At 43.1% G+C, this 24,577-nt stretch overlaps 2 protein-coding genes across 4 annotated transcripts in view; one reads left to right on the top strand and one right to left on the bottom strand.

The window, feature by feature from the left end:
* Positions 1-220: 220 nt before the first annotated feature.
* Positions 221-4,344, top strand: GAST (gastrin). The gene is made up of 3 exons (XM_083145472.1): positions 221-353; positions 2,320-2,529; positions 4,157-4,344. Exons 2-3 carry the CDS (start codon positions 2,322-2,324, stop codon positions 4,261-4,263), a joined length of 315 nt encoding a protein of 104 aa, XP_083001598.1. The 5' UTR covers positions 221-353; positions 2,320-2,321; the 3' UTR covers positions 4,264-4,344.
* Positions 4,345-5,392: 1,048 nt separating this feature from the next.
* The window catches only part of LOC146008225 (trafficking kinesin-binding protein 1-like), a 65,124-nt gene continuing 45,939 nt past the window's right edge, over positions 5,393-24,577 (bottom strand). For 2 of the 3 annotated variants that reach the window (XM_083147298.1, XM_083147299.1), the window contains 2 exons: positions 23,824-23,926; positions 5,393-9,761 (listed from right to left, as the gene is read on the bottom strand). In XM_083147298.1, the coding sequence (XP_083003424.1) occupies positions 9,296-9,761; positions 23,824-23,926 (569 nt within the window). In that variant the 3' untranslated portion in view covers positions 5,393-9,295. Of the gene's footprint in view, positions 9,762-14,113; positions 14,206-23,823; positions 23,927-24,577 lie in introns of all 3 variants that reach the window. The other variant, XM_083147300.1, reaches the window with a different exon arrangement.

Genomic DNA, 24,577 nt, shown 5'->3' on the forward strand with positions numbered 1-24,577 from the left:
TGAACCTGGAGAAGTTTGTCTTGGAAACGTCATGACATGACAGAAAATGAATCTGAAATTGTCCACAAATGTGAACAGGTCTGGTATCCAAGTGTCAGGTAATCAAACTGATTTGTTCAGCTATATTTGTACATCTTCTATTGCGTTATGTGATCCTCTTGACAAATAGTTAATCTCCATCTCTCTTAGGGCAGAGGGTGCACTGACATCATTAGGAGAAGGGCACAGGAGAGTAATGGCTATAGGTGGGAGGAGACAGTCTCCAGTGCCCAGATAAAAAGATGCTGCAAAGCTGCAGAAAGACAGAGACATCTCTTGCCCAACTGTCCGACACAGAAGCAGGATCACCACAGGTGAGGCACACACAGGGAGGGCGATGAAGAGCTTTTTCTTTCTTAGTAGACAATGTTATACTTTGCTGTATATGTTCATTCTTTTTCATCAACTTTTGAAGGAAAGGTATTTAATTTAACATAAAACCACTTTACATGGAAAAAATGTTTTCTTGCAAGTCTACAATACTATTACTGCCTCATATATTTTTTAATTACATTATTAAAAGGTGTGGGGACTTGATGACTTCCAATTCAATTACTGGTTGAGCAAATTACTTCCGGTACATGATTGTATAGTTTATAGTTGTATCTGCTGGGAAAAGTTATCTGCTTTCTTTCAATAAACATCATTTTAGGAGAACTTGCCGTTTCTCTCTCCAAGGCCCATCTGCATAATTTTGTTTCCCTAGACAAATGTTATTTTTTTAATTGTCTCATTTCTTGTAAATATTAAGGGAAGTAATTATCAAAGCATGGAACGAAAGAGTGGAGAGAGATAAAGCGCTAACCAATCAGCTTCTAGCTCTCATGTTACAGGCTGTTTTAAAAATGACAGTTAGGGGCTGTTTGGTTAAGGCTTTATTTCCGTCCACGTTATCTGTCTCAGTGCTTTGATAAATAGTGTGAGAAATATCTTCCAGTCTCTCCTCTGCTGTGTGAATGTCTTTGTCTCCTCTAGATAAACTTTGCTATAATATTGAAGATCAAATTTGAGAATTTTTTTAATTAAATTATTTTTCTCAGTAATTTGTCGGTCACTAATAAGTCAGTTAGAATTGTTAACCCCTGTAACTTTTTTTAACACTCAAAAAGCAAATACTACATTTTATTTAATTTGGGTTTTTAAAATGTCTGAAATATTTCCATTACTGAGTAAATAAATATAATGGATAGTAACAAAATAAGGATGTTAATACTCACAATTTACACCTTTATTTATTTACAGTTCCTTATATAGCACAGCAAATTCTGTTGCGCTTTACAATAGGGGATTTAAACCTTTTATTGTCTAGCCCAGAGATGGCGAACCTTGACACTCCAGCTGTTGTTGAACGACACATCCCAGCATGCCCTGCCTCAGTTTTAGCATTTTCAAATAGTAAAACTGTAGCAGGGAATGCTGGGATGTGTAGTTCAACAACAGCTGGAGTTACCAGTGGGCTCAAAATGTAGATCAAATTTGCATTCTAAGGGGTAAATTGACTAAGATGGGAGTTCTATTGTAGATGGGATGTAGCCAATAGCAATCAAATTCTACTTCTAATTTAGCACCTTCTAAAAGATAATATAATCCGATTTGTTGCTTTGGACAACATCCCATCTTCAATAGAACTCCCAACTTAGTAAATGTATCCCTAAATCCTACAACTCTGTGCATGGATTGGACTATAATATTAATTGTATGAGTAGGTGAGCCATTCATTGGCCCGTATTAAATTGTCGTTTTTAACCCCCGCGCCGGCTACTCACCTTATTCAGCGCTCTGGGAAATTCTCTGATAACGAGGATTCCCCCAAACAGCGCTGCTTGCGGCTAATGCAGGAAGCCTGCTGCATTTAGCCGCGAGCCTTGCTGTTTTAGTTGTCGCACACACCATTTCTGTATACACCCCATTGTGTGAGTAATAGGTACTCTAACAAACCATCACTTTACCAATATTTTACAGACATTGGGTCAGATGCACTAAGCTCCAAAATTTATAAAATGGAGAGTGATAAACAACCAACCAATCAGCTCCTGCCTGACATTTTTCAAACACAGTCTGTGACATGGCAGGTAGGAGCTGATTGTTATCACTCTCCATTTTATCACTTTTGAAGCTTAGTGCATCTGACCCCTAGTCAGCAGTAATCAGTATTCATTGCCAATGCCATGTGAAGGTAAAATTTAAAAAACCTCAAACATTCAGTAGGAAGGTCGTATTTTACAGAGCTACTGTAATTTATAAACTGGTCTTTTAAACTGGAACATGCTTGTATTACAGAGATGGACAGAAAAGTTTGTGTCAGTGTGCTGCTAGCAATGCTTGCCATAGCCACCCTCTGCAGACCAATGACAGACCTGAAATCGGCAAGGTACGGTCTCCAGCAGAAGAGCTCCTTCCCTTCTGAAGTCAGCAGGCGGGACCTCCTGGCATCAATGACACATGAACAGAAGCAACTGATATCACAGCTTCTTCCTCAGCTGCTTGCAGGTAAGGTGCAGCAACAAAACCGCAAAAGCCACAAATTTACCCATAATCCCTCCAAATATTTCAAATGCTCATTGTAAAAAATCTCATTATCGAAATCTTCCATACACTTGTGCAACTTCTCCCCTTGGAGAAGTCGCATGTGATCCCCATGGGGCAGGATCCCGTGCAATATATTGATATCGCAATATCCTTTTGACATATTCAATATATTGAATGCAATCCTAGCCAAGCATTCCTGGCATGGCTGCGATCTGTCACATCCCCTCTGCAGCCAATGCAATACACACGGGATCACGCATTGTATCAAACCTAATGTCAATCACATGCGATTTGGATGTGCATGTAATCGCATGAAAAGTGACCAAATCGCATATCTATTTTATTTTCAATTTCTTATATAGCGCAGCATATTCCATTGCATTTTACAATTGGAAACCGTGATGAAACAAACTGGGTAGTAACAAACCAACAGGAAGACCCTACTCACAAGCTTACCATCTATATGACTCGCCCTACTGTTTGGGCACTTTTAGGCGTTGCCAGTATGCATAAAGTGGACCTTTTGCCTACAACAACAACAACAACAAAAAATACAGTACAGGCACTTTAGTGGATGAACCAATATGTAGTCCATTAAGGTTTGTCTGTGCACAAAGTTGTTTATTACAGGTGGATTGACTGAATAGCCGCTAATCCACCTGCTTTTGAAGGAAACACAGCCCAAACCAAAAGGTTTTGGGCATGTTTCCGGCAATCTCAATCCGACATGAAAAGATGTCGGATTGAGGCAGGGAAGACCGCGCCGGGTAACCACACTGTGCCACCTTCTGTGCACTCATCCGCCACACCGGGTGAGAGCAGCTCACCTGGCCCGCCCTCTGCTGCTGCGCCCAACCGATCCCCGCGCCGGTCGGGTGAGCATCAGTCAGCAGCCAATTCAGACATCCGGATTTGGCTCCTGCATTGAATAGTGTATGCCGGATCCATTCTGTGTGGATTGGAAATGGATTGGCTTCAATCGAATATACAGTATACCAAAGGGTTAATTATACCAAATACTATTCAGTTATTCTGCCCTGGCTCCTAGGGGTATATTTACGAAAGTTTGGGTTTATAGGCATTGAGATGTTGCCCTTAGCAACTGGATTGTATTTTTTATCTTCTAGAATGCTAGATAAAAAGAGAAATCAGATTGCTTGCTATGGGCAACATCTCTAATTCTATAAACCTGCACTTTATTTTAATATACCCTAGAGAGGGGAGGGGTTACACAATCATACACATCGTGACATTTATTTATAATTATAAGGCTGTTTTTTATTGATGAATTAGGATGCATCAAGTTTTGCTGCATTATGCTGGTACATGAATAGAACAAATCTTTATGTTGCGATGCAATCAATCTGGCAAGCGTGTTTAGAATGAGACTTAGATCTCTCTGGTATTATTGACAACTGCCCATTCTTTGTGAGATACGAAAATTTGTTACGTTGGACTTCATCTGAATAATGGTACTGTAAGATGGAATGTAAATGGTTGCAGCACAACCAGTGCTATTCCTTACATGGGCTAGAATGTCAAACGCACATTGCTTTAATAATGGTTGTGCATTCTTTGTACACCACAGAAATGTCCAATGTTGAAGGTCACCTTCACCCAATGCATGATCGAGACTACGCTGGATGGATGGATTTTGGCCGCAGAAGTGCAGAAGATCAGGTCCCAAATTCTTAAACCTGTATTCCCCTTTTACTGTTATGAATGCCCCAGTGGGGGAACAATTATGATATTAAATTATTGATCTGAGAAATAAAATTTGTTTTGGTTTCTGATGAGTATTGCAAATGTTAATGGATGACGAATAGGACTATCATTTCCTCTAAAAAAAATATAAAAAATTATATTATTACTTTATTCAAGAGTAAGCCCGTTAAAATTAGAGATGTGCAGGCTTTGATTTACTCTGATTTCAAAGCTGGATCTTATTGGCTATCAACTGTCAACAACTGTCATGTGATCTGGGATAGCCAATAAGATCCTGCTTTGAAATCAGAGTAAATCAGAACCTGCACGTCTCTAGTTAAAATGTCACTGCTGTAATGTTTTTGTAAGGCAGTGTCATATGTTTATTTCATAAGCTAGTCACTTGTTGTGTCAAGTATATCCAATCTGCATATTTGTAGTGTATAGTGGCATTTTGTAATGTCATTAGCGTGTATTGGCATTACATTGCTCCTATAGTTCAAGAAAAAGAAAATCCATGAACACTATCATACACCCAAGCTCATTTAATATTAAAGTGAATAGTTCATTGTATTGCCAAAGCTCTATCAGCCTTGTTTGTGCCATTACCCACAACCCTTCTCACTAAACGTCGACCAACAAACAAAAAAATATGGCCAAGGCTAGAAGCACAATCTTATTATGTTTTATAATGCACAGGTCAATGGCTATTATACTTTGTTTTACATTTATCTTCCATTTAACACTCCATTTTTGCTTAGTTCAGCTTCCTGACATATGTATGTATGTATGTATGTATGTATGTATGTATGTATGTATGTATGTATGTATGTATGTATGTATGTATGTATATATATATATATATATATATATATATATATATATATACACACTCCATTTGGATTTCTTTTTGTTGCATATCAATTAAGCACAGTAATCCACAAATAAAGATTGAATAGGAAAATGGTGACCAGCGCCACACAGACTACATTCTGAATAACATTTAGTTATCTGCTAACTATAAACTATTAAACCGCTGCTTTAAAACCTGCACCCATTTTTAGATGGAAAGCTGTATCAGCACTCTCTTGTTCACATGGATAGTGGTCTTATACAAAAATACAAGCCAGGAGATTCCCAGACACAGCCAAGAAAGGTTTTATTCAGATTCCAGCATCCCAATTACTGTACAACAAAGAAAACTCAATTTAGTGTTATGAAAAATCATCAAGCAGTTGTTATGATACAGATACCCAGTTGATGTTTTTTTTTTTCATTATAGGGTCATCATTATTGGTATTTAGCAGTACTATTATTGATTAAGCATTTTTTAAGTGTGTTATCAAATTAGACTCATAGGGGGAAATTTACTAAAATGGGGAGTTCTATTTCACACGGATGTTGCCATGGGCAACCAATCAGAATCAACTTTTTTTATTTATTTTTAGCACTTTCTAGAATAGATAGTATTTGATTGGTGGGCCATAGCAACATCCCATGTGAAATAGAACTCCCATATTAGTAAATTTCCCCCATAGTGTGCTCTTTAGGAGTAGAAGTCTTATTTATTATTAATTATATTGTTACTCTAACATGTATTGTTTTACAATACAATAGTACTGTGATTTTGTTGGTTTTTGAGAGTTAGAGGGGTTTATTTACGAAGATGGGATTCCTATTGAAACAAGAGCAACCAATCAGATCCTATCTATTATTTTGTCAAAGGTGCTAAATAAATAAGTAGATTCTGATTGGTTGACCATAGCAACACATACCATCTTCAATTAAACTCTGATCTTCGTAAATAAACCCCATAGGCTCTAACACTAGTTGCCATGGAATTGTATTACTTAGTAGCGCTCATTCATTTTAAGTAAAACCTTGTTTAGGTTTGCTCACACTTTGCAGCAAGCAATGTTTCTTACCAGCAAGATTCTAGGGATTGTCATTGCACAAGAACTGATTCATTTAAGGGCAAGACTAGTGTTTCTATTTTTTTTTACCTTGTTTCAAGCTCACATAATTATCTGCCACTACATTCCAGTTCCCAGCTCAATGAAACCCCTTTACATGTCTTGTATCCAGTCCCTTTCACATATTATATTTATTTCATAGAACATAGAATCAGTGCAAAATATTCAACATGAAATGCAAATCTCAGCATGTCAATACAATATCATTCCAATGTGGGAGACTTATTTCACTGAAGGCTTATAATGTAAAATACACTTATCAATTATGACTTTAAAAGGCAAAAAGAGATGACACTTTTATTCCCTCCGATGACATATCAATCTAAAACACAAGTTAAGATTTGAAAAGTTGCCTTTCCCATTGGACCAACTATGTATAAAAACAAATCGGTAATATGTGATCATGTAACACTGCATTGTGTTAAAGATACTGAAAATATTCAATGTACTGTACAGTAGTTACAATAGGAAAAGATATTAATGATTTTATGGTGTGTAGAGGACAAACGCTACCCCTTCACAGTTACAGCCCTAACTATAACTTCTGAATTTTGTACATGAGGATTGTGTCAGTTTTCTTGCTGGGAATCTGAAATACTCAACTGTTCCTTTTTTAGAGGTTTTATGGAGATCAGTTCCAATGAGGTTAGTGTATGAAGCGGAGTTAAGTGCTTTTCCTGCACTAATGCTAGTAAAAGGTGTATTTTAAGCATCTTGCAAAGGCGTAACTACCATAGGCGCAAGGGGTGCAGCTGCTATGGGGCCCAAAGCTGAAGGGGGCCCATCTTTGCTGTCTAAGTATATGTTTTACATACATTTATCACCATCAGTTGCTAAATAGGGGGCCCTTACAAACTTTTGCTATGGGGCCCACGATTATCTAGGTACGCCTCTGGCATCTTGTATTATGTATTAAAGCTGTGATTAATGTGCGACAAGGCAGCCCTGAGCTTACCATTCAGGTGCCTGTATTGTTTCTCAGTATCTGACAGCAGGGACAACGCTAACCGTGCTGCTGGCTCTGGCCTGTGCTCGAATCTCATGTATGCCCATTACAGCCAGCCTGGGGGCGGGGGGTTTGAATGCGCAGTACTGAGCGGAAGCCTATAAGGAGAGCTGAGGAGGCAGAACATAACGGCTCTCCTTATAGGCAGAAGGGGAGTTGATACATTAGGGTGATACAGATGCCCACTTCTCCTCAATAGATATGCAAGAGATAGATATGCAATAGAAGCAAGAACCCCTCTTTTACAAATGTATAGGCCATGTTAATACATATTGCTCCAGTATTACCACACACAGAGATAATCAAACTAGGTGCATCTGTTCAGTACTTGGGCTGAATGCCTTGATCAGCACTGAGTGCAGAGAGCAGGTTGGCACCTGAATGGGTAGAGAGCAGTCATCTACCAACTGAATTCTGGAATGTCCGTACAAAAGATATTCTGGGCAAATGCTAGCACATGTACAGATCGCTTTTTAGCGATCTGTAAATATCTCTTTCATGCATAACAGTGTGTACTTAGTAGTGTGTTTATGTGTGGGGGGCTCACTTGCCTACCTTTCTGTCTCCTCTCTGAGTGTAGCCTGGAAAAGAGGCGTAGCAGGCTACTTCGGAGGGTTGGCCCGGACAGTGATGTTATTTGGCCACACCCCAAGATGAGGAAATGCCAGTTAGGGACAGGGCAGTAGAGAGGTCGGCTGGGCCCAGAAATATTTCTGGGGGCATGTACTAATCACAGGAGGCATGGCCATGCACCCCTACACTAAAATACATTAAAAATTGCACTTTAAGCACCTCCCTAGACACACCGCAGCCCAGCACACACCAGCATGTGCTTAGTTGAGAAGTGCTGCTGGAACTGCTGCTGCCAGGTAATAGGAGCCCAAATGGGCCCTTCATCAGACTTAGGCCCAGGTAATTAGTACCCCTCCCCCCATCTCATGGCACATCTGGTTAGGGGGAAGGGGGGGGCTAAATGATGTGATTTGACTTGGCTCCTTCACACAGCTGCTGAGACTGTGGTGTTTTCTCCCCATACTGGCCACTTCACTAGGAAGTGGGCAGGATGCAGGAGATTCATGTAATCTTTCTGGGTTGCAGGAGTCTGCATCGTTCCAGGTTAACACTTTGTATAACTTAAAAAAAAAAAAGAAAAAAAACATTTTCTCTTAGCTGCTTTACATTGCCACAGTATTAACTTAAGTGTCTAAGAATCCTGCAAGCTCAGTGATAACCCCACCTAGCAACTTAGGGGTCACAAACATTCATACCTTCTAGTGCATATGGGTAATAGGAGTGTGCAGAGGTAGTCTTTGGAACTTAGCTAGGAATTTACACCATTTATAATTCTTGTACGTAAGAAAATAACTTTTCTATCATGTGGAACCAGGATATGACAGGAAGTCATGAAAAATAAATGTGTTTTTGTTTACATTTATGTACAAAGGTTTCTATGTCTATTTAAAATAACTGCCATTCATTTCAAATCTACACACACACTGGTTGAAAAAAAAAAAAAAAGAACATTAAAATATTAAAATTTGAATTAGGTAATTTACCCCAAAGTCTTTTAGAGTTCCTGATTAAAACTATACATTTAACTGAATGTTGCATACTTTGAAATGTGACGTGAGGAAGTGACCTCTACTGCATTGGTGTCAGGTATTTTGCAGAATGAAGGCCACTAACAACTTTAAATATAGAAGTCTAAATTTCAATTACCGGTGTCGTAATGCAACAATACTGTAGATGGGCTGCTAAACCAATTATATTAATACAGGAATTTGTTTTGGATAAAGACACACGTTATCTTCATTCTAACACGCAAGGACTAATACAATTATTAAATGGAACATAATTAAATTCCTCACGCTTATATTATACATTCTTACAAGTACATGTTAGCAAGTTATTAACAAAGCTTTGTGGACCTTACATACTATATCGCACTTACAGATATCTTGAAAACAAATAATCAGTGCATAATTATGTCTATCGTGTTTTGTTTTTGTTTTACGACCTAAATGGTCAGTTGACTGGATTGAAATCAGTCTAGAGGATTTTTGGCTTCTGTTGTCCTTTCAGAAGAGACAATTCCCCTCTCTGCCACGCGATTCAAGCCAAGTCTTCGCAATTGTTCCACCAGGTTAATGCTGAAGATGCTTTTCTGGGCAGAAGCGGAGTCTAAAGGCTTATTCACTGAAGCGCCATCCACAAGGGTTCTTTCAAATCCAAGACCCCTCAAAGTTCTTATCCAACCCAACTGAAAGATAGGATGTGCAATAGCAGCAGACTGCTTAGTTTCACCTTCAGTGGAGGCTTTGTTGTTTGGATCAGAGGTGGCAGATATACCATGTTCCTTTAAAAGGGTAACTAGTCCTAAAGGTGTATTGCGTCCAGAGTTGGGTTGGTCATGGCTTTCTGGGACAGAGGTCACTGGTGCCTCCATATGAAGTTCTAGAGAACTTAGGCTCTCATAGCTGCCACACGAGGAAAGAACTGTATTACGAAGACTGAGAAGAAAAGGCAGAAGCAATATATTAAAAATAGATCAATACCACAGGTAATATGTTTCATCCATTATCAATTCAACCCAATGAGTAAATTTGCTTGAGCACCACATAAGATATTCTTAATCAGCAACATTACCTGCAATTGGCTTATCCTTCACCACCACTACTCCAATAACAAAATATTTACTTACCTTAGTAAGATCTACTACACTAAGAATGCAGGCATTGTTATTTTAACCAACATCATGTTATATCAATACAAAGACATATATATATATATATATATATATATATATATATATATATACATATATATATATATATACATATATATACATACACACACACACACTGCAGTGTACAATACTCCAATGAGGGCACTCACCACAGTCTCAAAATGACTTGTTTTAATAAGGGTACTTTAACACTGTGTACAGCATGTAGTCTATGTTTCGGACACCAGGTGGTCTTTCTCAAGACAAGACATCAGTAGGCATCCACACAGCTCCAGACTGACTGAGAAAGGCCACCTGGTGGTCGAAACGTAGACTACATGCTGTACACAGTGGTAAAGTACCCTTATTAAAACAAGTCATTTTGAGACTTGAGACAATGTCATCAGTCGCTCTCTGACTGATGACATTGTTCCCACAGATAGAACCGAGTATATCACAGAATGCCAACTCTGTGAAGACATCAGTTGGAAAATTGTCTATACGTGTTCAGAGGCTATGATGCTTTGACAGTATATTGGTACTGGTCATATTCCTCTTACGGTTCTGTCCAGCTCTGGTTTTCCTACTATTTGAAAGAATCAGTGGTAGACTGATATCTTGTTACCCCTGAAGAAGTCCCGTTTGGGACAAAACGAATAGGGTGATTTCAGGAAAACATGGACAATTTGATGTAAAAACCTTTTAAGAAAATTGATTGTTTTTATATTGTTACACAGAATAAATTTTGTATTTATATTTTTTACCAATGTGTTTATGCCTCTGGTGAAACATCTATTCACGCACCTCTATAACCTTTCTTTCTTCAATATAGATAGATAGATAGATAGATAGATAGATAGTTAGTATTGGAACTGTTTTAAATTACAACAATATATTGTATTCCCAGAATGACTAAAAAAGTAAACAGCCTGAATACATACTGTACATGTGGCCAAATGTAATATCCTCCGAGTTTGGCGGCCGTGCGGGATGCTGGCCAAGCTCAGAGGGTTTTTTAAAGGGACAATCATTAACAAGGCATCGTTTTGCCTTGCAACTGATTGCCCCTTTTAAAACATCCTGCACGGCCGCCAAATTTGAAGGCTATTACATTCGGCCAATAGTGTTCATTCGGATATGCAGACCAGACCAGTGCGCTCTGCTGTGGTGGTTCTAGCGCCAGTCTGGTCTGCATATCAGTGCTGAAATACAGACCACATTGTGCAAGAAGCACCACAGCAGAGAGCGACACCCCAGGCATTGAATAGGCATTGCATGGGTTTTGGAAGATGCAGGTTGGTGGAATGAACACTACATACAAAAGGTAAGCATACACTGGTATGGTGGATACGATCGTTAATGCATACTGTAAAACATTACCACAACAAAACACTTGCTATTATTTCACTGGCCTCTGGCTCTACCTCTGATTTCAATAACTAGGCTTTGGTTGAGAATGGTATTCACAAGATTATAAAACAAACTTTTACATGTTTGTGTTTTACTTAATTTTTACATATACTTCAAGAAATTGTGTAATGACTGAATATGTGAATATTGCTTCTTTGTTAATCAAAGTAACAACGTAAAAAAAGTTACAATATAATGACATGCTAATTCAGATGGATAATACAAGTAGATGTATGCCCTGAATTGAAATAGTAGAAAGAGACCAGTGACAAATAGGTTTTACTATTCCTTCTAGAGGAGATCAAGTTGTTAATGAGAAGAGATTAGCACATGCAAGAAGCTGATGCAGAGATTAATAGTTAGATAAAAGCTATTTCTATCTATACTAACCAGGGTTCTATTAAATTAGAGAGACATGTGACTGGATTAATGGACCCATATATGTCAAGAGAAAATTATTTTCATTGTTCAGTTAATTAAATGTATTTTCCTTGGGCATAGACTATGAAAAATAAGTGTTGATTATCCAGATAACTAGAAAAATGTATATATTTAGGAATGAGTAAGAACACAGGAGCACACCCTTTAAAACCAAAACACAACACCAATTTCACCAGCATCTTGTAACTGACCTAATGTACAGACATCAGACAAAAAAGAGCATCTTTATTACTCAGAAGCTTGGTAGGGCAAATTCTCTTGTACTTGTGCGGATAATCATGTCCAATGTATGGAGCAGGGGTGCATCTGGAGGGTGGTCCACAACCAATTCAAATTATGGTCAATGTAATTGGACAAACCAGTACTGGTGGCTTCTAATCATAAAATAAATAGACAAAGAACATAACGGGGAAATTTACTAAGATGTGTATTCTTCTTCACATGTGAAGTTGCTATGGGCAACCATTCTTCTAGAGCAGGCATGCCCAAAGTCCGGCCCGTGATGTCACTTTAAGTGGCCCGCCCTGCAGCCTCCCGCCCGAAGCAGGCGGAGCATTAGAAGCAGGGTGCTCAGCGCACACGGCGTGGGACTGCAGAGGTGAGCATGCATTACCTTGTGTGACTGTGCAGGGTGTCGGCAGCCACTGTAAGTCTGTGTCCAACCCCATCCCCCCCCCCGCGCGTTCCGCTCCATACTCTGTCTGGATACTCTCCCCCTGCGGCCTGCCGCAATCAAAGTGTGCCAGGAGGGAGAGATGTGAGGGGGTGGGGAATGGCAGCATGCAGAGCAGATTTAGCAGAGGAGGGTGACGGCAGGAGCAGGGAGCTCAGGCATTTGTCTCCTCTCCTTGTGGTGCCTGCTTGGCCTCTCCATCCTCTGGCTTACAGAGGAGGCCATTCAGAGAAGGAGGGTCAGGCAGGGAATATACTGTGAATGGAGAAAGCTGGGAGAAATAGAGTGGGGGACATACAGAGAAGGGGGAAGCAGGCTGGGGGAAGTACACTGAATGGGGCAGAGTGGGGGACATACGGAGAAGGGGAGAGCAGGCTGGTGGAAATAATACACTGAATGGGTTCAGAGTGGGGGACATACAGAGAAGGGGGGGAGCAGGCTGGGGGAAGTACACTGAATGGGGACAGAGTGGGGGACATACAGAGAAGGGGGAGCAGGCTGGTTTAAATACATTGAATGGGGCAGAGTGGCGGACATACAGATAATATGGGAGCAGGCTGGGGGAAATACAGTGAGTGGGGGACATACAGAGAAGGGGGGAGCAGGCTGGGGGAAATACACTGAATGGGGCAGAGTGGGGGACATACAGAGAATAGGGGAGCAGGCTGGGGAAAATACACTGAATGGGGTCAGAGTGGGGGACATACAGAGAATGGGGGAGCAGGCTGGGGGAAATACACAGAAAGTGGGAGTCTTCTCATGTGATTCATGGTTCAGGCTGAATGGTTGGCCCCCACACATTTTCACCTCACCAAATCTGGCCCTCTTTACAAAAAGTTTGGACACCCCTGTTCTAGAAGGTGCTAAATAAATAAGTAGATTCTGATTGGTTGCCCATAGCAACATCACATGTGTAGAATACACATCTTAGTAAATTTCCCCCAACATGTCCTGTTTGGGGTAGGAACAGATATGTTTGCCATAGAGAGAAATTACTTCTCTAAAGGTATGCAATAAACGTTGTACAATAATAGGTAGTTTTACTATAGGTAAAACATTTTTTGGCTTTATACAATATAGAATATATGAGGTCCATAAATGTAATAAGAAATGTAAAGAGAATGCTCTAGAAAGTAGATTTTTGCTACAGTCACATGTCACACCAGTGCAATTATAAAGCTCTGACTAGTTGTAAAACAAGTTTGCAGTAACCTTGTTCAGAACAACTCAGTAACCACAATCATGGCCAACATCTCTCTTTCAGGGGGTCCAGCTAACTTCATATTTAGAAGTCAGTCATCCACAAACAGTGGGACATATAACATTCTAGTTGCGGCACTGACTATGTCATTACCTTTAACAGGTGGCTTTAATAGATACCGTTTAGAATAATTGCATTGTAGAGCTAAAGTTATGGACACTAGAAAGTTAATAGGGTGCATGGTGCATGTGGTGAAGCACAGAAAACCTGAAATACCGCCTGAAAGTTGCTGGTCTTTTGCATAAGCAGTTTGCCATGGCAACCTATTTCACCAAAGCAATAAACCAAACACTATACGAGTTCAGGATGATCAAGGAGTTGAACTGAAGAAGGCCACTGCTGACTGAGCTACCTGGTGCCTTGCTGTGAAGTCTGACAGTGCGATCAGACGCCTTTCAGAAAGTCAAGCATTGGAAAAGGCGCTTCCACCAGGACTTGAAGTGCCTAAAACCATGAGGATGGAAAATGGAAACATGAGTGAAGGACAGGGAGGAAAATGCAGGTAGCAAAGGGAGATGTGGATTTGGTGGTACCCATTCACCGGCAGCTGCAAGGCAAACAGTCAGCCATGCAATAAACATTTCAAGAAATTATTGTGAAAAAAAACAACCAAATCATAGACATCACCAGCACTTACACTACATAGAGATTTAAGCTTTTTCATTTAAAATGTTGAACTTTAAACAAATAATGTAGTGAATAACAGAGAGATAATAGAATCAAAAGCTTACCTAAGCTTGAGATGAAATAAGCACCCTGTTTTTGTAGTAAGAATTAGTAGAGCAGTTGTCATTGGTGGTTTAGTCATAGGTACTGGTTGGTTGCAGGTCAGGTGGGTTAGCCAGTAGTGACAGAGCGGGGGGAGGAGTCTGGAAGGTTATATAAGTCTTGGCTGAGGTAAATTATCCCTCTTGCCATTTTTGGATTCCCTGGAGATTGCGGTCCCTCTGGAGTCTGGATAGGCTAAGTGTCGCTTTATTTACTATCTTTCTATATTCTGTTTATGCTAAGCTTTCTGCTTTTTATTCTGTCTATCTCTGTATACATTCTCTTCTTTTCGTTTTTCTAGTGTTTTCAATTTGCTGTAATTTTCCTCTCTGTCAGTGTCTGGCTGCTGGCTGTAGTATTTGCTGCACCTGCTGGCTTTCAGCGTGAAGTGTGGGAAAAGTTTTTCTGTAGGTAGTGGCATGTCTCGCCCTCGCCGCAATGCGCCTCCTCCCCGGCGGCTGGTGGAAGCGGCTAGGCCGTTACAGGCCGCCGCGTCCTCCCAGGTCTCCAGGGGAGCGCGCTTGTCAGCGGCGGCGGCGGTGGGGGGTTCGCGCCTGGCCCCCGCTCCCCCAGCTAACCTGGCGGGAGTGAGAGGGAGGGCGCGTGGGCGAAGTAGTTCGGCGGGGCGGGCGGCTGCGCGCTCCGCCGGGGTACAGGGACATGTAATGGCGGCCGCGGGAGTAGGCACGCCGCGCCCGTCCCCCTCGCCTTCCGGCCTGCAGGCTTGGTTGGCTAGGGGGGCGCAGGGCAGGGGGTCACCTTCCCTGGTTACCAGTAACCTAGGGGGGGGATCCGGGTCGGACAGTGGGGGTACAGAGACGGCGGCTAGCCCCGCCCACTTGTCTCAGGCGGACATTTTGTCCACAGAATATTTCCAGGCAAGGGGCAGTCCCACAGCTTCAGGAGCTGGGGACTCCCAGCAGCGGGGGCAGTCAAGTAACTTATCCCCTGCCAGCAGGCAGCGGGACCTTAGGGTGAGCGATTGGCAGTCACCTCAGTCTAGGAGAGGTGCTTTTTCACCCATTGTTAGGGTTAGGTCCTCCCTTTGCCGGGCTTCGCCCAGCCCCCACCTGCACCAGTGTTAGTACAGGGGCCGGTGACGGTAGTGCAGCCGGCAGGACTGCAGGCAGTGGGTGAGGTAGGGAGCAATGTGGCAGCGGCGCAGGCAGCTCAGTTCAGGAGTTGGTCCCCATACTTCAACACAGCAGCCCAGCAGCAGGGGATGCAAGGGCAGTGGCCAGTAGTGCAGCAGTGGGGGAGCATGCAGCAGCCATTTTATCAACCGCAGGGTCAGGCTTGGTTGAACACGGTCCCTGGTAACCTGGGCCAGCAGTTTTGGCCAGTAAATCAGGGATTTGGGCAGGCTGCAGGTGGCTTTTATGGCGTTAGTGGGCAGCAGGGAGCAATCAACTCAATGCAACAAGGTAATTTTCAAGTTCCACCCCCACCACCGCCCCCGCCCCCGCCCATGCCAGAGGCCACACCCCCCGGGGTAACTGCAGCGCTTCAGCAAGTAGGGCAGGGAGGGGAGCCGGTCAGGGCGCAGGGTGGCGGTGAGGAGGTTATCACGTTGGTTGCTGATGAAGAGAATGTTATGAGCTCTGTGCCTGTTAGTATTCCTTTGCAGGCGGTTTCGGGTGTAGCAGGGCCTGGGAGCGTATCTGAAGTCCTGGAGTCTTCGAGTCAAGTCGCAGTGGGCGCACTGCGCGACGTGGGACAGTCGGTTGGAACGGAGGAGCAGGCGGGGCCGTCAACATCAGGAGCAGGTGAGATCTCGCGCTCAGTGCAGCAGCAAGCGGAAGGGTCGCATTCAGACAGTTCATCTGATTCATCCAGCTCGGATGGTAGGCCGCGCAAGCTGATGAAGTACTTTGCGCAAAAGATTAGGGGAAAGAAAAAGGGAGCAGGGGGTTCAAGGAGCGTGGCTAGCAGCGCAGCCAGGGTAGGTCCGGATGCATCGGGTGACGCGGTGCATTGTTCTAACACGGCCATATTAAGGGGTGTGAGGTCAAAAATTAGGGACAAAATTAGGAAGGGACGTTTCGTGGACATGTTTGCTATAACACATGAAGCAAAGAAGGAATTGGATGCGGCCAAGGCAAAAGGCCCGGCAGCAGAGGAGGCTAGGAGGTCTTATACCAACTGGCTGGCAGGGGCTTATGTGTTTGCAGCATGCTACACTGAGACCAGGCCATCGGAGCATATGAATATGTTTAAGTATTTTCATCTAATACATAACATGTACTCAACAGGCAGGGTTAATGCATGGAGGCAGTACGATGAGCTTTTTAGGAAAAAGCAGGATGGGGAGAAAGTCTTTAGTTTGGGATTTAAGGACGTGGAGGTGTGGTTGGAAGTTACCCAACAAATGAGGGGGTCAAGTGGGGGCGAAGTAGGAGGGGGGCGAAGGCAGTTTTTTCTTAACAGGCCCGGGTACAGTGTGCCCGGGAGGGGAAAATGCTATGCGTATAACAACGGGCAGTGCTCAAAAGGAGCAGGGTGTAGATACAGGCACGTGTGTTTGCAGTGCAGTGGGGCCCACCAGGCAAGGGAGTGTACAAGGCCAAGGGGGCAAGCAGCTGGAAGAGGGGAGGCTGGGCCTGGCAATAGGCAAGGCGGAGTCGCCAGTTAGGATTGAGGAGTTAAAGAGGTGGTTGAGGCTCTATCCTCTTAGGGAGGAGGCAGCCTTTTTGTTGCAAGGGTTTTCAGAGGGTTTTCGTTTACCAGTTGTAGATAGGGTTATTGCATCGGCAAATAGGAACCTGAAGTCAGCTAGGGATTTCCCGGAGGTGGTTAAGAAAAAGGTGCAGAGCGAAGTAAACTTAGGCAGAATGGTGGGTCCTTACAGGGAACCACCAATAGAGGATCTATGTATTTCTCCGCTGGGGGTGGTGCCTAAGAGGGAGCCTGGGAAATATAGATTGATTCAGCATTTATCTTATCCAGAAGGGGGCTCAGTGAATAAAGCGTTGGATCAGGAATTTTGCAGCGTAAGCTATGAATTGTTTGAGCATGCATTAAGCTTGGTGCAGGGTTTTGGTAAGGGAGCCTTGATGGCTAAGGTGGATGTGGAATCAGCTTTTAGGATTTTGCCTTTGCACCCGGAATCGTTTAAATATATGGGTTTTAAGTTGGGGGGAGAGTTTTACATAGACAGATGTTTACCGATGGGTTGTTCGGTTTCATGCTCATTCTTTGAGCGTTTTAGCAGTTTCCTACAGTGGTGTATTAAGGCAGGTTGTAAGCAGCAAGGGGTTACCCACTATCTGGATGACTTTTTGTTAATAGGTCCGGCGGATAGTGAGGTGTGTAGCGAGTTACTTTTTTCAACCAGTGCATTGTTTTGGGTGCTGGGGGTGCCGATTGCAAAGGATAAGACAGAGGGGCCCGTTAGTAAGCTATCTTACTTGGGCATTGAGATAGATACAGTAGTGGGTATTTGCAGGCTTCCAGAGGAAAAGGTGTCGAGGTTGAAGGGGCAGTTGGAGGATTTCTTAAAGGTGAAGAGGGTCACTTTAAAGCAGTTGCAGTCATTGCTGGGTTTGTTAAATTTTGCCTGTAGGGTGATTCCAATGGGCAGAGTTTTTTGTAGAAGATTGGAAAGGGCTACGGCCGGGGTTAGGAAACCTCATCATCAAGTTAGGATCTCTGCGGAGTTAAAAGAAGATATAAAAGTTTGGTTATGTTTTGTGAAGGATTTTAATGGAGTTAGGATTTGGCAGGAGGCGGTGGCAAATGACGAGCTGCAATTATTCACGGATGCATCTGGGGCAATAGGTTTCGGAGCTTATTTCAAGGGGCATTGGTGCGCGGAGGAGTGGCCGGAGGATTGGAGGGTGAAAGGATTTACTGCTAGTATGTTATTGTTAGAGCTTTTCCCAATAATAGTGGCAGTGGAGCTATGGGCTAAGCAGATTGCGGACAAGAGCATTGTTTTTTGGTGTGACAATTTGGGAGTAGTTCATTCAGTCAACAATCAGAGGTCGGATTGTCCAAGGGTAATGCGTTTACTTAGGCATCTTATTCTGCGTTGCTTGCAGGAGAACATTACTTTCTCTGCAAGGCACGTCCCGGGGGTAAAGAATGAAATAGCGGATGCGTTATCAAGGTTCCAATGGGATAGGTTCAGGAGGCTGGCGCCAACAGCGGATATTGATGGTGTGTCATGTCCTTCTCAATTATGGCAGATCATCGAGCCGGCATCGAGAGTTTAGCCCTGAAGGCTTTGGCCCCAAGTACGCTGAGAAGTTACTCGGCGGCTTGGAACGAGTGGTCGGTTTTTACAGCAAGGTGGGGTGAGGGTAAGTGCCAGGAGGAAGTCATGTTAGAGTTCGTTTGGGCTTGCCACCAGGAGGGTAGATCTAGGGCTGCAATGGCTGGGGCTTTGGCGGGAATAGCCTATTTCGCTAAATTGAAGGGTCAAAAAGACCCTACTAAGTCATTCCTTTTGGCTAAGGCATTGAAGGGGTGGGCCAAGGAGCAGAAGGCAGGGGGAGATTTGAGAAGGCCGATAGATCAAGGGTTGCTGCAGGATTTAGTCACGGCAGTTTCGGGGGTGGCAGTGGATGAGTATGAATCAGCCTTGTTTGGTTTAGCATTTGTGCTGGCGTTTTTTGGGGCGTTTAGGATCGGAGAGTTGGTGGCGAGAAATAAATCGTGTGTGGTGTCTGGGGTTTTGAAAGAGAATGTGGTGATTAAAAGCGATTTAGTGTTGATAAAGATTCAGAGATCAAAAACGGATCAGCTGGGTAGGGGGCGCTGGATTTCTTTGAAGGCAGAGGAGAATAAAGGGATCTGTCCGGTTGAGTTGGCAAGCAAATTTAATTTGGTTAGGCCTAAAGGGGGGGCTCAGTGGTTAGTGCATAAGGATGGTACGCCATTAACTAAATTTCAATTTTCTAGTGTGTTTGGTAAGTGTTTAGTGGCCTTGGGCATACCAGAAGAGGAATATGGTACTCACTCCTTTAGAATCGGGGCAGCAACTTGCGCAGCGGTTGCGGGCAGTTCAGAGGAGGCGATAAAGCGGCTGGGTAGATGGAGATCATCAGCTTTCAAGGCGTACATAAGGGGGGATAAGTTATAGAGAGCGCGCTCCTGGCGAGTTTGTTTTTTAGGTAACCCAGGGCCATAAGCTGCCTGCCTTTTATAAAGGGGGATTGGATGGCGTTTCACTTTTTTCCTCTTAAAATCTGAGGTTTTGTGTTGTTCACATCCATCTGGGTAGCCTAAACAACTCAGTTTACCTTTCCTTGGCTAGTTGCTTTAGATATGTTAAGTAATTTAAGTTTCTAATGGTTATCTTATATAATTTTATTTTTAGGTTCGGCTGATGTGGTGGGTAGGGTGTGGATTGTAGGGCACTCATATATATATTGGGCAGGAAGGCATGAGAATAGGACCAAAGGGCCTGGTAGAGTGAAGTGGATTGGGGTGAGAGGTCTTTCCTGGTTTGGATTATGGGACTTATTATTGATCTCGGAGAAGAAGTGGGGGGCTCCAGACGTGCTGATTATTCACGCAGGTGGCAACGACTTAGGGTCGTGCAAAGGCGTTGAATTAATTATAGCAATTAAGATGGATCTTCAGGGCATAAAGGAGAGATGGCCCGAAGTGAGATTGTATTGGTCGGAGATGATTCCGAGAAGGGTATGGAGAGGGACACAAGGAGGAGCTGCATTAGATAGGGTGAGGAGGAAGCTAAATGCAGCAGTGTCCAAGTTTATCTGGAGCATGGGAGGTTTTGTGATTAGGCATCCAGGGATCAGATATGAGAAGGAGGAGCTTTATAGGGCAGACGGAGTGCATCTGAATAAGGAAGGGATGAAGTTGTTTGTCACAGCCTTGTTAGGAGCGCTGGGTTTGTGAGGATTTCTAGTTGAGTGGCGGACTCTGGCCTGCGGGGGCGGCCATCGTTTTGGCGGAGAGCATGGCTCCTCGGTTGAAAGAGATTAGCGTGACAGAAATTGGCTAGCATTTTCCCTGGGAGAGAGGCGAGTCGGTCACTACCTTAGGGGAGGACCAGGTCACCATCTTAGGGAGGGACCAGTGCTCTGCCAGTTAAGGGAAGATTTGAGCTACTCAGTTAGGTTACGCAGGGCGTGGCTATGGCCACGCCCATTTTTTGCATTATACATAGGCGATTGCCGAGGGCCATGCTTCTTGGGCCACTTTTGATTAATCCTTAAATTTCCAGCCATTCGTTTAAATAAATTCTGGCTGTGACCTTAATTTTCCAATTTACACAGTTGTCTGAGTCATTATTTATTGTCTCCGAGTCAAGTTATTTGTGTCCGAGTCTTTATTTCATTAGCGTAAGAATTCTGAATGAATAAAACATATGGGTGACTTAATAGAATCAAAAGCTTACCTAAGCTTGAGATGAAATAAGCACCCTGTTTTTGTAGTAAGAATTAGTAGAGCAGTTGTCATTGGTGGTTTAGTCATAGGTACTGGTTGGTTGCAGGTCAGGTGGGTTAGCCAGTAGTGACAGAGCGGGGGGAGGAGTCTGGAAGGTTATATAAGTCTTGGCTGAGGTAAATTATCCCTCTTGCCATTTTTGGATTCCCACCCACCCACCCGAAGTAAGAAAATTTTGTTGTGTAAGGCAAAGGTTTAGGACCTTGCAGGAGGAGGTAAAGGAGAAGTTGCATGGGCTGAGGGCCTTGCAAATTGAAGGGCGAAGGAAAAGTGCAAAGGTTTAGGACCTTGCAAGAGCTTTGGAGGGCGGAGAGCATGGCTCCTCGGTTGAAAGAGATTAGCGTGACAGAAATTGGCTAGCATTTTCCCTGGGAGAGAGGCGAGTCGGTCACTACCTTAGGGGAGGACCAGGTCACCATCTTAGGGAGGGACCAGTGCTCTGCCAGTTAAGGGAAGATTTGAGCTACTCAGTTAGGTTACGCAGGGCGTGGCTATGGCCACGCCCATTTTTTGCATTATACATAGGCGATTGCCGAGGGCCATGCTTCTTGGGCCACTTTTGATTAATCCTTAAATTTCCAGCCATTCGTTTAAATAAATTCTGGCTGTGACCTTAATTTTCCAATTTACACAGTTGTCTGAGTCATTATTTATTGTCTCCGAGTCAAGTTATTTGTGTCCGAGTCTTTATTTCATTAGCGTAAGAATTCTGAATGAATAAAACATATGGGTGACTTATCAGTCATCTCGGTATCTTGAAGGTGTGTAGATTAAAAGATAAACAGTATATAGACAGTCAACATGTCAACACCAGATGGTTAACAGTGAAAAGGTCAACACAGACTTAGATAGGCCGTGTCAAAAGGTCAACAAAAAGTTAACGTGTATGGTTATTTTAACACTAATCATTATTAACAATAATCAAAAAAAAAATGAAAAACCATGTGTCAACCTTTTGTCTGTCAATCATTTGCAGGTCAACCTAAGCCCATGTTGACCATCTGGTGTCCACCTATTAAGTAGCGCGCACACACTCGCGCAATGCATTCCTGGGACCGCTGGAGACCCTGGAGAAGATGCCGGAGGCCTGCTGTGGATGCCCGGGGACTTGGTAAGTATGAAAAGAGGGTTAGGGGGGGTTAAAAAAAAAAAAATTCGAATGATTCCAAAAACCACGGTTTTTGGAATAATTCGGATAAGGGATGTCCGGATACAGGATACTCAACCTGTATCTATTTTCCATCCAGATACCATTTAGGAGACACTTGGCAAACACCATAGTAATGAAGACTGCTCTACTTAGATGTAGATGCTGGAATTACAATGTCTAAGAGACAGCGCTGGATGGTACTCAAGGCATCATTAGCAAACATCAACGTCATTTCTTATTGAGGAATAGTAAATATAAAAGTAAAGTAATAGTAAATATATAAGTAAGTAAACGTATTTACTGTTGCTTGTTATCAAATCTATAGTGTGATGTTATTAATGTAAAATATAAGGCCTGGTACACACCAGAACGATCCTGATTGTTAGCAGATTGTGTGATGGTCGCACGATCTGTTCGAGCACACGATCTGCTAACGATCTGCATCCAATCTGATCCCAATCCGATCTGAGTCTGTATCCAGTTGAATGGATCTTTTGGAGATCCTACCAGCAGCAGGTAGGATCTTTAAAATGACCAAACGACAGCAGGGACGCGCATCGGATTGGAATTGGATCGGAATTGGATCTAAACATGCCCAATCTACATACAATCTGCATCCAATCGGTCGGAATTGGATCCAGATTGATGGAATTGAGCCCTAATCGTTCTGGTGTGTACCCCCCCTAACACTTTGCAAATAGTGCATTCCTTGTGTATAATGAGATGGAGATAACCCTATTGGGTATAGCGTATGCCCCATGGAAGAAACAGGAAGCCATTTGTTGCTCCCTACTGATCTGTGGACGTTTTAGCCTGAATATGTAGCAAAATCACTTCAACCAAATTCTGTGGCAGATGTATTAGGCTTGGTGATGTGATAAAGTGGTCGGTGATATTGTAACTGCCATTAATTTTTTTTTTTAAACATTCTCAAAGCCCATGCGAAATCTGTATTTATTTTTAGACTTTTATGCCACCCTTTTCATGTCAGAAATCAGCACCTGTTTAACAAACTAAAACCTGTAGCATTGAGTCACTTGTAGCCTCGGTAAATAGGCCCTGATTCAGACCTGATCGCTGGGCTGTGGGATTTTGGAGCCCAGTGATCAGGTAAATGCTACCACACCACCGCACTGACCGCGCGCACCCCACCCCACAATTGCAGCCTCGCAGACAGGGGAAAAAAATCACTCACCATCAAATGATTTTCTCCCTGCTTGCAGCGCTGAGTAAGTCTAGACTTACTCGGCACTGTGATGGCCGTGGGGAGAAGGCGGACGCTGGTGACGTCAGTGGCCCTCCCTCCCAACGACCATGGAACGCCTGTATTTTCTGGGACACTCCTGAAAAACACTGCGTTTCCGCCACAAAATGCCCACCGGGTGTCAATCATGATGGCTAGACATCTCAGGCTCCCTTCATACAAATGGTTCACGCATGCGTAACATGAGCTGTATGCATACGCGGTCATTTGATAATTAGCAGGGCTGAGTTTTCGCAGCCCTGCATCCTAAGCGGAATCAGGCCCTCAGGACGCTGAAGTGTTTTACGTAATGCTGATATCAATATTTCCTTAGAACTGCAGTGTTATAAGTGAAAGTTTTTGAAATGCGTTTTTGAAATTCTACTGCGACACATTCATACCTGGATAGAAGAGAGATCAGTGTGACGTGAGATGAATCCAACAGACAAGTGTTTACCACAGAAAAGTACATCAGAAAACCCACCTGGATGTGACCTGTGTAATGTCCTGCAGAGGGTGCGACATGCGACATGTGGTTATGGTGTACGTAGATGGAGTCTGGGGAAGGTTGTTAATGGAACGGAACACTGAAACATACAAGGAAGCTACAAGTTACAGACAAGGAATATGGCAAAAGACAGATGTTACAGAAGATAAGTAAAAAAAAAAAAAAAGAATAGACCACCTGTTAGTGAAACAAATACTTCTACAGGAGATGGATGAATGGATATAGCCTTAAAACACATCTTGACCTATTAATCACTTAAGTGTATAATGTGGTACACACACCACACATTACTTTATGCAGAATCACAATCTTTTTTTAGTAAGTGTTGGGATGTAAAACCCGGTATTTCTGATCATGTTTCTGCCTGAATCAGTGACTTAAATTTCAGGCATAAACGCAACCCCCTTAATGAGGAATTTTCCATTGTGATTTTACCTGATAGTGTGTACACCCGGGTGATATGTCTTCCGATGTTGCCGATATAGTGAACATCGGAAGCCATATTGCATGCTTTTTTAGGGCTTGCAAGCTCGATGCGCTGCCGATGCACGCTCACATTTGAGCGCAAATCGGCAGTGAAATAGAGAGAGCAGCCAAGACTATATAGTGCAGATCTGCAGTATATAGTCTAAATCATGGGTCTTCAACCTGTGGCCCTCCAGATGTTGTGAAACTACATGTTCCATCATGCATTGCCACATTTTTTCTTATGAGAGCATGCCAAAACTGT

This window comes from Crinia signifera, chromosome 6 (genome assembly GCF_055691185.1).
Source record: "Crinia signifera chromosome 6, ASM5569118v1, whole genome shotgun sequence".
Taxonomy (NCBI): Eukaryota; Metazoa; Chordata; class Amphibia; order Anura; family Myobatrachidae; genus Crinia; species Crinia signifera.